Source organism: Erpetoichthys calabaricus, chromosome 1 (genome assembly GCF_900747795.2).
Source record: "Erpetoichthys calabaricus chromosome 1, fErpCal1.3, whole genome shotgun sequence".
NCBI lineage: Eukaryota > Metazoa > Chordata > Cladistia > Polypteriformes > Polypteridae > Erpetoichthys > Erpetoichthys calabaricus.
Genome location: NC_041394.2, coordinates 116,499,473 through 116,513,348, shown reverse-complemented (window position 1 = coordinate 116,513,348; position 13,876 = coordinate 116,499,473). Strand labels below are relative to the sequence as shown.

The window sequence follows — 13,876 nt, the reverse complement described above, 5'->3', positions numbered from 1 at the left end:
GGCTAGGATTGGCTCCAGCAGACCCCCGTGACCCTGTGTTCGGATTCAGCGGGTTGGAAAATGGATGGATGGATTGATGTTCTCTGTGCCCACTGTTATGGACTCATTCATACAGGCAGACCAAGTATGGTACACAGGGGCACAGCATCTTCATTTAGAATTGCCGAACCAAGCACAGGACTAGAGAGCCAAAGACAACTGGAGAATTGAATAGTCAGCCTAAAGACAGACCAGTATATTTTTGTCCTCTGTCAGCACATTATCCTTGTTGGGAGAATGAGAACTGTATGTAGGCATTGTGCTGTTCCTGTATTTTTGAAGGTGGGGTTTCACTCCTTTCCTGTCCTTGTTTGGATCCAGCGAAGGAGCCTGCACATGGAGCAACCAGAATATAAGGATGGACCTACAGCCAACACTTTGAAGCTGCCGGGCGGAAGATTATGTCTTCCGTCCGGTGAAAATCCTTTCAGCGTGGCAAACGAAAGATGGCAGACTGCATTGATCAAGACACCCACATGCTTGAGAGTCTGTCATAAGCTTCCCGTTTGTGATATCCACGTGAAACCGCCAGTAACCGTCATATTGCATGCTGGGGGGAGGGGGGGGGGGGGATAATAACTTTTTAATTTATAATTATTTAAATACAGGTTAATTAAAATGCCGCTATTGAAAAGAACATATTTCCGGAGAGCTAATGCCTCTTAAGGAAACAACTATCCCTCTGACCCAGAAGATACTGGAGTGAAAACATCATGGTGCATGAACTGAGTATTTGGTGCACTGGTGGGGTCCATTTTTGAGTCTCTGTTGATAATGTTTATGCTCCTATTTTAATAAATTTCACAGACAGAATCCCAGCACATTTGATGGGCTATCATAATTTGGCTTGTGGTTTTAATTTTTTCCAACTGTTCTTTGGACTCCTTAAAAATGTTTTGAGTATTTTTGGGGTCTCTGAAGCTAAGTAATTTAGTGGAAAATTAATTTTTGTTTTTAGGTGGTTTTGGCTGTGTTGTAAACGAATTACCTTCCTTCACAACATTTTCTTGTTTTCATTGTGATCGCCACCATTTTATTGATGGTTGCTATTCCGCTACTAAGTTGAACAAGTGGGAGTGTGTGACATGTGACGTCACTACCACGACGATTTAAAGGTCAGCATTGTCCAAGCTTGGCATTACTCTAATACTTAGTTGTGAGCTTACTGGTTGAAACTTTTTTTTCTGCCCTTAAATTACAACTTACAATTTATAAATTACAATCTCATAGTTTGGCCCTGCTGATGTGCCGCTTTTCTGGTATCTGACTGCTTCGCTCTGTTTTTTGACTATGATTCTCTTTGAATGTCTTGAACATTCTTTATTACAGTACATTAATACATCCATATATCTTCTGATTCCATTTTCTCTCTAACTTGCTCTTACCTAGAGAAAACCATACAAAATGTATGTGGCCAAGATTGACTGCCTAGATGTCCTGACTATCTGCTTGCCATTTTTCCAAAAAATATGTATATTTGTTGCACCTAGATATTCCCATTCTCCCTTTCTTGGTACAGGGCATCACTGACTGCAGGCTTCTAGTGTCAGCATCTATACATCCTGGGATCAAGGAACAGTGTTTCCTAGTTAATTTTTAGATCAAAAGAGCAAAAAACAGTAAACAATACATTTATTTTACCAGAAGCAAGTCTGATCATTCCCGGCACAATAATTAAGACCAAGGCCCCCATCTTGATGATGGTAAGTAGTATCTGCAATCGTGTTGCCCAGTTGACACTCCAGCAGTTCACAGCCACAGCAAACGCTAGGGAAAGATGAAGAAAGACAAAAGTGGTTAAATAAATGTGAGAAATAAAATGACAGGGGAAAAAAAACTGTATCCAGCAGGGAGTTAATGAATTGGCACGAATTTGTCTATGTCTTACCTTCTGGTCCTTTCTCATTAAAACACTTTTCTCTAATCATCAAGGTAGTACAGAAGCAAACTAATCATTGTCTTGAAAGTATATTACAACATTTTTACTATGGTTTTACATTGGGATGTGTTATTTTTTTTTTTATTTGTTACATTTGTTATTTTGTGGAATTATTTTTTTCATTTGGATGACATCAAATAGATTAAATGTTTCCTTATGTATACTGTCATTTTCTCTATTTTTTCAATGGCAATAAAGTATTGTTGTTGACTATGACATCTATTGCCAGTTATGTGGCTCTGACTTAAAGGAGGTGTGCCATATGATGTTACCATTATAAAATGCTGAGATTGATGAGCACCACAAAAATACACAAGTTATAAAATGTACAAATAGCATAACATTCAGGACTGTTCCTTGTGGTTCTCCAGTGTTGCTCAAATCCGTATCAGAAACACTCCTTGAGTCTCACAAACATTGGTCTGCTCGACAGATAGTCTTTTATCCAGGACACCACAGGCTCATCCACCTGCATATTTCTGACAGGGTTGGTTGGATGGTACTGAAGATGCAGGAGAAATCCAAAAACAAATACCCACAGTGCTGCCAGATTTATCCAGGTGAGAACACAGTGAGATAATTGCATCTTTTACTCCAATCTTTGTCTGACAGGCAAACTGAAGTGGGTCCAAGTGGTCTGCCACAAGAAGACTCATATACTCATATTACCATATAAAAGGAGAGAAGGAACTAAAGTAAGCTCCCCAACTAGATGTTAATATTACTTAAAACCCATAAATTAATTAAATTTATCTAAATAACAAATACTTTGTAAAGGAACTGATTTACTGTATAATGGGAATACACAATGTAACAAATTATCTCAAAAGATTTTAATTCTAGTCTTAAAATACGCTGAAGCAAAAGCAGCTTTGGATACAGATAAACCATAATGCATACTCTTTTGTGCATCTTACTGCTAAATACCTCTTTCAGCATGGTGCAGATCACAATCCTGCCCTGTTCTTGGTTTCTCTAGCATAATCAGCCTTTCCATACACTGTAAAAATTAAATACCACACCATGATCCTTGTTAAATACCCAGCAGCAGATCAACTACAGTTCCCTTTGAAAGTCAATCCTATTGTTTATATATTTTAGGGGAACTGTACCTTACCTGTGTAGTTAATTAGCTTAAATACTGCTTAGCTGCTGGTTGATAATGTCTTTTTTTATAATAATAATAATATTAATCTGCAAGTTATGTTAGTCCAGTCAATTCAGTCTCATATATAGTATGCTTAATTCATTGGTCAACAAGCATTTTGCTACTGGGAGTCTTTCACCTTTACATATTTACTTATTTATTTATTTTTATGGTTAAAGTTGTCTGTTTAAAATTCTCCTGTGGTGTCATTTTGGATTCCCCAGGCATTAACATTTTGTGCTTCATTTTGTTAGCAGATGCTACCATTTTGCCAAGTAAAATGACAGGACGTGCGTGAAATGATACATCATGAGTTAAACTGTACAAAGGTTGTTGTCCGAAATTTAGCGGTTGTCTGAGATTGCGAGTACAAACAATAGAACTAATCCTATGTGTGAAGTTTCCGTTAGTTAGAAATTTACGTACTGTTTTTTGACTTTGAGCTTCAGATTACATTTTGTATATAATGCTGGATTATTCTGAATTTCTTTTTCAGCTTTGGTTCTTGTTAAACATCTTTATTCCCATGTGCCCATTTTTTCCATTCTGTGTCAGAACAGCTTTATAAAGTCTAAAGTCTGTCCCCACAGCTGCAGTGTTTAAATCCAATAAACAAAGATATTCACTAATAAAATAATAATAACAAATACTAAATGAACAAGATAGTCCTAATAATTCAATAATAAAATACAAAAAGGAAGAAAACAAAAGTGTATTCAAAAACATAAATTAGCCCAAGAAATTACAATAAAATAAAATAAAAGGAAAGACTGTAGAGTTTTCATAGACTAGTCATTGTCTAGATAATGTACAGAAGCTATTAAGAAGGTCAATAAGGTGTTGAGATGCCAGCACAATTGGTTGAGCACAAACCAAGATAGATTATTCTTAAATTATATGACGCACTATGGCGCAGATGTCATCTGGGACCTACTGTATACGAGGACAGAGCCCCGACTCTGAGGTAGTACAGTACTTTTTCAGGATAAACTGCTCTCTAGAATAACTATGACCACAAGGACTACTTTAATCATTTCCTTTAGTTTCTCTTCTGTTCAGGACTGAGGTGGCTGGATTGAGCAACAACTCTTTGTCTTTTCAGTGTGTATATAATTAAAATTTTGATTAAGGCAGACAAGAAGAAAAGATCACATTAAACTCAAATGATTACTTACAGACTCCAATTATGCTAACCATTTTAATGAGTACTTCTGGTGCTGGACAAGGGCTGAAGAAAGGTTCAATAATATATCGGCCAAATGCCAAAGCCACCACAGATGATGCCCCAGGCCTAGACAAAAACAACAAATAATTAAATGTTAGGGAGGGAAGCAGTGCAGCCTTTCTTCTAAATCTTTTTTTTTAATTCCTCTGCTTTTTATTTTATCTGAGACAAAATTTTGACTGCACAGTAACTGTCTACAGACTGCTCAATGTACATGCTGAAACTGGTAGCTAAGAAGCAAATCTGTGGCATTGTTACACAAAGTGGGTGTATTTCCTCTTAGCCTCACAGGCTGCAAGGCATTTATTTACGGTAGCTAATCCCAACCGGATATGGAATTTAAAAAGTACCTTTAAGTAGCATTTTTATTATCATAAATATAGTGTGTTGTTGACACTTTATGCTTAAGAGTTCAGCAAATTGCTACACACAATGTAGGTGGAGAAAGAATATACAGTGCAGTGAGTGAAGGGCTATCACTGCTGACTGATATAATGTATCCAAAACAGATCAAAACCAAAACCAATCTGTAACAAAGTCTTAGATATGATGAAAATAATTATAGAGACTTTACGTTAATCACAGTGAACACAAATGTGAACAACAATTTCACAGTCACATTTATGTCACAATAAATGACTTTTATTCTTAAGCAACATACACAGACACGTTTACGTGCCCGTAACATGAAGTACATAACTTTAAGGTGTCATACAGAACGTGATCAGGATGCTCCTTCACATTGTCCTTCAGTGCAAATAAAAGAAAAATAAGTGGGCAAAATATCTAAACCAAGGCACGGCATAAAGTCATCGTTGTCAACAAATAGGTTAAGAACTATATTTTATCTGGAACCACTGTCAGTGTAATGTCTTGCATGATCAGGAATATTTAATAATCTTTTATCAATCCCACTTAATCCAGTTCAGGGTCAGAAGCATAAACTGGCAGCTCTATTTGCAATGCAGGATAAGAAAATATATGATCAAAATAATCTATTGTTGCTTTTGGTATATTTCTTTTCAAAAACTTTTAAGTATTACATTTCAGTCTAATACTTCAAAATATTGTTTTATATTTTTACATTCATTCATTCCCTGGTCTGCTTTTAGAGATCTCTTGCTCATTAATACAAATAACCTCCTCTTCAAAAAATAGCCAATAATGTGGCAGCAGCTCCACTTATATAGCCAGAAGAAATGGTCAGGAGGTTTATTTGCTGTTCGACAAATGATCTAGGCAAGTTTGAGTGTTGTATGATTGTTGATGCCAGATGTAGTGGTTTCATCATCTGGGAAACAGCTGCCCTTTTGAAATTTTAATACATTAGAGTCTGGACAATTGAAGACCGGAAACATGTTACTGGGTCTAACAAATCTCAGCTGCTACTGTGACATGCAAAAGGTTGGTTAGAACTTGGCGTGAAATGTGTGAATCCATTAACCCATCTATTCTTATGTCCATGGTACAGGCTGGTTGTTGAAGAATAATGGGGTGAGGAATGTGTTCCTGTAATTTGAGTGCCACAGGTACCTAAACTTTGTTTCGCTAGCCATATGTATCCCTGTACAGCCACAAGCTGGTTCCACATGCTAATGAGCTCGATGTTAGGTTACTGCAGTGGCCTACAGTTCTCAGTTCTCAGTCTAATAGTGAACTGTTGAGATGAGTAGGAACTAAGAGAGTCTCTATATGAATGTGTAGCTTACTGCAACAGATTATTTTCCAGTTAAACCAAGGGATGAACTCTCTATGGATTGTATTACTGATCTTCCTCCCTTAAATGGTTGTACTTCAGTTTTAGTGAGCATAGATAGATTTTTAATTTTTAAATCAAATTTTTATTAAGTAAATATAAAAATACAATTAACAGTAAGTTGAAAAATGTCAATACAATATAAAAAACACATATCCTACAGTACCCACCCCTTTTCACCCCTTCCCACCCCACCCCACAGCCCCAAATAGCACAACTGAGTCAAGGAAACTGGAAAATGCAGCTTAATGTGAAAAGGTGTAAAGAGCTACATGTGGGCAAAAAAGAACGTCAATTAGAAATACAAGATGGAAGACACTGCCCTACAAGTAGCATCCTCTGTAAAGAATTGAGGGGTTTATGTTGACCCATTTTCATCATCTAAGCAATATGCAGAATTGATTAAAAAGACAAATAAAATATTAGGTTATATCATTAAATCTGTTGAATATAAATCAAGGGATATTATGCTCAGACTAAATTGTACTCTAGTAAGACCACATCTGGAGTACTGTGTGCAATTCTGGTCACCACGTTACAAGAAAGACATAGTAGCACTTGAAACTGTACAGAGAGCACCAACTAGATGCATCCCAGGACATGTTGTACTCTGACAGACTCAGAGCATTAAACTGGTTTAGTCTCAAGCAGAGGTGGATACATAGGGACCTAATCAAGGTATTTAAAAGTTATCAAAGACATTGTTATAACATACAAGATAAAGTAAATTGGTAGATCCAGTAAATAAGTAGATCCAGTAGAATTCTTTCAGCTTAACTGAGAATTATATATTCTAGGACACCATTGGAAATTAAGGGAGAGTACATTCAGGACTGAAGCCAGCAAGGACTTCTTTACATAAAAAGTTGTGGGAGTCCGAAACAAAATACCAAGACATGTAGACGAAGTATAAATCTTGACAACCTTTAAAAAGTATCTGGATTAGGTATTCGGACAGTTTAGCTATTAGCTAAATAAAAAAGCTTGATGTAGTGAATTGTCTCTTCCCGTTTGTCAAACTTCTTGTTATTTTGACTGGCATTCCTAAAGGCAAAAGTAATGTTCTTAAAAATTATATCCATGTTCCCAAATTGACTGAGTGGTGCAAGGACTTTAAGGTAGCCTTGTTTGAAAAGACATAGATCGCAGAAACCAATTTCATCTGAGTGGACCGAGAATTAGAGAAAGTTAATTTGTAGACAGATTGTCTAAAGCCATGAATTTTATTCTACTTAAGAAACTACCAACAGGCCAAGAACCGGTAATGGCCTTTATCAGAAATATGTTTGCATCGGTTGCATGGCTTTCTTAAAAGAATAATCTTAGATCATGATCCACAATTTACCTTTAAATTCTAGAAATACTTCTGCATGAAGATTGGCAAACAATTAAATTTAACATTAGGGTAACTTACTCAAGTAAAAAGACTAAACAAGGAACTGAAGATGTTTTTAGGAAGTATGGTTGATGACTGTCAACTCAATTGAAAAGAACTACCTCCTCTTGTAGCTTATCCTAGAAGTGCTTTAAAGGAATACACCCCAAAATAATATATATTTTTATATTTTACTTACTCTTATGTACTGTAATGGCAGCTGAGAAAAAAAAAATAATTCATGTTTTCATTCAGAATGGAGAAACAGAAGTTCATCACATAACAGGAGTCAATAGTGAGTAGTGCTCTACACTGGCAAACATTGTGAAAAACGTTCAAGGAAAAAAAAAGAAAAATCTCAAATTACTCGTGTTGCATGTCTGTTTTCCAGTTGCTTGCTCAAATCATGCAAATAAAAAGTCCTTTCCATGAGAATTTATGAGTCCCTGAAGACCAAGACGTTCTGAAGAGGTGATAGGGATTTATTTGCTTTTCTTTAAATGTTCAATCTTGTATCCCTTTGAGCTATGCCAGTAGAAGCCCATTTGGATGCCTAGATGGGGTGGATGGATGTCACCCTTTGTTGTCCATAGCAGGTAGCCAGTGTTATTGGACGTCAATGACATGTCTTCCCATTGGTGTCCGGAGTGAGTGCCCCTTCAATACCATAAATGGTATCCTTTTGTATAAATTCCATGGATGTAAGGAGCACGTACAGTGTGTACACACTTTTACTTTCATAAATGGTGCCCAGAATGTAATGGCACACACTCAACATCATCATAGTTTGTCGACCGAATAGGTTGGGATCCCGCTTGGTATCTGGGCTGCACGTACCTTCAGAAATACAAACAGTTGCCCTTTTGTGTACATGCCATAGCCATTATTATCATACTTCTATGATCCTGTAGGGGTGTCTGCAGCAAGCACCCCTTAACTTCCAGAAATGTTGCCTCTCAGATGATGCTGTCCTAGGCAGCCACCTATGTTGCCTAATGGATTGACTGGCTCTGCCTTTGAGGTTGAAAAGATTCAGTGTTTTGTGAATTTTAACCTCCTTGGTCATTCTCGGTTTGGAGAGCTGCTATTCGAGTGGCAACTCCTATCACACCACCTGCAACTGAAATGAGTCTGGAAATATATATACATATTTTTATCTCTTGCTATAATGTGTCCCAGTGCCTGTTTCACTAGTCTAACAGATCAAATACTCTACTCAGTACTTGACATTTTAGTTCATCAGATCAGGGGCCATTTGCTAATAAAAAAGATGTTCTATAGATCTACTGAAATAGGGAAAGAAAAAATAATAAACGCTATATGAGGAATACAGGATTTTGGTAAGAAACAAAAGAATATGATTGTAGTTGCATTAAATGAAGTTACAAAGGGAAGATACATATCTTTGAACCAAAACAAGTGGCCAAAAGTACATTTTTTGGTATTATAGACATTCTAAAGGAACAAAGAAAAATAATTGTTGCATTTAAATGAAAGCTTTTTAAGGACTGTTTGTGACAATAGGAAAAATCATTTACCTTTCCAATAAGTCTCTGAAAATTGTCCTCTGAGTTGCACCACTGGGATGTAATAGCGATGGCAGTAGATGCACACTGAGCGACCAGTTTAATAGCCCACTGAAGGGTGATATCCAGAACATAAAATTGTTTAACTGAATTCTATCTAGCTTTTATCAAAAGCTATGAGTGATTTTGTGGAACTTCTGTAGTCATATTGACAAAGAAGAATTCTTGGAGGTTTTCTGTGGATGCCTATTTAACACTGTAATGCATAGAAATGTAGTCCTCCTTCCATAAATGTGAATAATTACTAATGTCATTAAAACAAACTACAATATCTTACCCTTTTCTTGGCTAGAAGATACTAACAATTGTCAATTGATATGAAGATGCAGAGAAAAAGCACATGAATTAAACCATTGGTTACTATTAGTAGTTAATGAAATTTGACTTGAATAATATATCAGCAACTACTCAGCAGCTGATGTTAATCTGTGTGATGTATCTATAATGTGAATAATCATTGTGTGTGTAATTTGACTACAGTTTTTATACTTGTCAGGGTGAGGCTATTTTATACCTGGGAATGAGAATTATTGGTGGAGTTGACAGCCAAATGAGCAGTTCTTTCTTGGAGCTGATTTGAATTTTCCAACATAATGAAACCTTGTCTTTCTCTAGGCATAACCTAACATTACATCTGTAATGTTCTGACTGGGGTTCCTTACTTGTCTTTTTCATTAATTTTTCAATTACAAATATCTATTATGATTATTTCTATTAATACTGTTATATTTGTTTGTTATTATTTAATATATTTAATGTATTATTGTTTTTGTTATGTTTAACAATATTTATACCCTGTTTCTTTAAGCCTTTATGTTCCCTGTGTTTTGTGGGTGGTTCACCAAGACGCGAGGCCACCTATCAGTCTCCATTGAGGGACTGCACCTAGCCCTTTACAGGCTGATGGGACATGCAGTGCCTCTGCAGTGCATCGTATGCACTCTGATGAAGACGGTTTGGTGTCTCTTGTGAGTATTATGAGTTGTTATAATTACAGCATTTTTTTTAATCTTATTACTTTTTGCTCTGTTTAACGATTCTGATTATTGGACTATGTTTTTGGGAGTTTGATTGCTGTTTGTTTGATGTTTTTGGAAGTTTGATTTTTAGGCAACTCCTTTTTTTCCCTTTCACCTCTTTTGAGCTGTTGTTCTTTATTTAACCTTCTTTGTTAATAAATCATTCAAATTTGTAAAGATTCTTGTGAACTTGTCTCTATCCCCAGCTGGAGTTTTCATGGTTTCAGCCCCCAGAGGAACATACTTTGTGTGGTTTTAGAGTTTTGGCTATTGTTTTTTTAATTTAAAGCCTTATCTTCATTTTGAGGTCTAGTCTGTCCTTAAGCTTCTCATTTTCCTGGGGCAGGTTGTTTTTTGTGGATCTATTTAGAAGACCATACCTTTTTGCCACTCATTTCACTCTATTGAATCATTAACACCCTCTAACTTTGTATATAAACCATTATTATTAGGGACAAACAGACCAGTGAGAATAATTCCTAAATATAAAATGTAGAAATGTCAGTTCTTACTTGATGCTGTACTTGGTCATGTCAGGCTAGGCAGCATGCACTGGTACAATGTGGATTAACAATAAGGATCCTGTTAAAAAGATCACCCTCGAGGTATCGCACCACATGACCGTAGTACCGTAAGTGACGCTCCTTCACAATGCAGGTAATGTGCTTCATTCGGGATTCTGTGAGCAACCGCTTATTTGACACAAAATCAAACCAGCACTACCCAATGATTCTCTGAAGAGACGCAGTACTGAAGGAGTCCGTTCTTTGTCCCAGATCACTGAATAGCATCCATGTCTCACAACCATATAGCAAAACAGGGAGCACCAAGACTCTAAAGACTGTACACTGTGAATACTGTGTGAGCTGTGCAAAGCTGAGGCAGAACCTCTTCGTTTAACCCAGTTGATTGTGGGGTTCGTCAGGGCTATGTTCTTGCTCCTACCTTGATTGATGGTTACATGGACTGGGTGTTGGGCAAGGTTATGGCATCCAGCGGCTGTGGGGAATGTGCTGATCTTGACTTTACTACTGTACTTGCAATACAGTTTAATGAAACACAGACTAAAGAATTAACAGATTTATGGTAGGAAATTAAAAAGTCTCCAGAAGAAGACAGCATAAAACTCTAGTGACAAGAAGGCCCTAAAAGATGTACAGGTTTCATTTTGCTGATGTGCTTGTCTCGCTTGAGTAGCTCTCTTTTCTCGGTGGTTTTACTTTGGCAACAGAGTCGCATTCTTCTTCTGACTTGTTAACTTAGGGCCGCCTTGCCGGCTCTCTGGGCTTCATGCTGTAGATGCCTCGCACCTCCGGGCCGGATAGACACACACACTTCCACACGCAGATGTTTATATATAAGATATATATATATATATATATATGTATATATATATATATATATACATATACACTATATAAGATATATATATATATATATATATAGGCAATATATGATTCTAAACACACAGCAGGATTCCTAGATCAAATTTTGTATCATTGTTTAGGTTTAAGGTTTATGATTGTTATTTTTTATGTTTCTAATGTTACATTTTGAGATTCTAATCGTAAAAATTCTTATTCTTGAGCAAAATTCTCAAAACAAATTAAAAGTATACTATTTGTTTTGTGGGATATATTGGTATATGTCCAGATGGACAGAATTTAATTGAGGAATCCTCACAAGCACTTTAAAACAGAAATAACTCAAGGTGTGACTATACCAAATGAAAAATTTTATTTTAATAATATCTGTGCCTGTGTTAGCAAACATTGAATCTTGTTTGATCTTCTGATGTACAGTAAAAAACACAACCTGAAGAATTCCATCTTTTTCTAAATTTTCCGGAGAGTATGGAGTATTCTTTTTACATTTTCTACCCCAGAAATAAACCAGGTGGTAGGCATTGACTACTCACTCTCCATAGACCACATCGAGTACCTCATAGATGTAATCTAAACATTTATGTTGATGGAGATATCAGTCCATTAGTCTTTAGAACTTGCCAAACCTTAATCATTAATGACCAGACAATACAAAATATATTATCTGCGTGGTCGTGTCACAGAAACTTACCAAATCAAAACATATTGTGCCCAGAGACGAAGAAATGCTGGCATGGGTCCCAAGGTTTCCAAAAGATAAATGTAATGTCCACCAGACTTCTTAATGCTTGTACCTAACTCAGCATAGCAGAGTGCTCCTAGAAGTCAAGCATAAATATATAAATATGAGGACAAAATTATTCACAGATATGAAATATACTCATAAATTACATAGTTGAAGCACAGGCCCTAATTATTTTCCAAAAAAATTGCTAACATATGATTTTGGGGCATATTGACTATTAATTAACCAAATGTGCTTGATTAACTGCATGGTTTCCTCTCATTTTTTGTGTCTTAATGTTTAGTACATCGTTTACATTGTAATGTTATTACATTTGTGATACCATTTAACAAAAAATGGAAATAATAATGGCCAATATATCTGTTTTCTGAGGTTTCGGAATCAAAAACAAATATAATTTCACTGCAAAAATCAAATCATTTTTAACTATATGATGTCATTATTCATTGCAATTTTCAACAGTGGTTTCTTTTAAATGAACAATGGAAGTTTTTACAATAATGTTTTAAATTAAAGACCAGGTAGCAGAGCTCACCAAAACTGGTAAACATCTTGTAACAATAATAAACTCAAACTAAATTTTATGAGAATACAGAAACACTTTGCACCAGTGTGGCTTCTGTCTTAGGAGGTATTTTTGAAGCTATAATTTTTATGTCTATAACCATATTGATACAGGCAAGGCTGGCTCTCCCACTTAGGCGAACTAGGCAGTCACCTAGGGCTGCAATTGTTTTTTTAATAATATAAGCTCTGAATTACAAACACTCTGAGTCATTACGACTGTCCGGTTATTTGTTTTATATTATTTTCATATACTAGTGATGTTTGGTCTTAACGATTGACACTCTACAGTTCCAAATTCAAGGATGCACTTTTCTCATCTTCAGTACGTTTCTTTATTTCATTTACGTGTTGGCTGATAGATTTGGTTTTGTTTTCAGAGATGCTGACATGTCAAAAACCGTTGGGGGGCAGCCATAACAGAGAAAATAATCCAACAATAACATGAACAACAACCATAATATTAATAATGATAATCTTCATACTGGTGAACAGACAGTAAACCCGAGCTGTTGAGTCGGAACTAACATGTGAATGCTGAACAAACTCGGAATTTCTAACTGGGCAATTTGGATTTACTGTCTTTCCAAAAGCATGTGAAAACACCATAAGACCATTTTGGAAATTACTATAGTTATTATACTAATATTATATTTTGCTCTCCCCAGTGCTGGCTCCTCTCTAATGTCCACAGGTTTCTATGTATTGGTCTACCAGTGATGATTCCACTCAAACCAAAGGAGGTTTGGGGCGCCATTTACAGTTTCACCTAGGGCAGAAAAACATGCTAGAGCTGGCCATTGGTACAGAACTACTTGCAGTACAGTTTTAGTTTGGTTGTATAAAAAACTTCATGAAGCAATTTAAAGACAAAAATTGGATTCTTTTAAAGAACATTGAACCTCACCAGGGGCCTCATGTATAACGCCGCGCGTAGAACTCACACTATAACATGGCGTAAGCACAAAAGTGGGAATGTGCATACGCACAGAAAAATCCAGATGCAGGAATCTGTGCGTACGCAAACTTCCACGTTCTTCCACTACAATAATTCCGATCAGCATGAAAAGTAACGCATGTGCACGCGCCTGCTGTC

General features: G+C 36.3%; 1 protein-coding gene across 1 annotated transcript in view; it reads right to left on the bottom strand.

Annotated features, from left to right (window-relative positions):
- Nucleotides 1-13,876, bottom strand: part of LOC114654852 (cystine/glutamate transporter-like) — a 90,367-nt gene that overhangs the window by 41,329 nt on the left and 35,162 nt on the right. Inside the window, 3 exon segments of the mRNA XM_051923992.1 lie at nucleotides 1,681-1,806; nucleotides 4,301-4,416; nucleotides 12,163-12,289. Of these exon segments, the coding sequence (XP_051779952.1) occupies nucleotides 1,681-1,806; nucleotides 4,301-4,416; nucleotides 12,163-12,289 (369 nt within the window).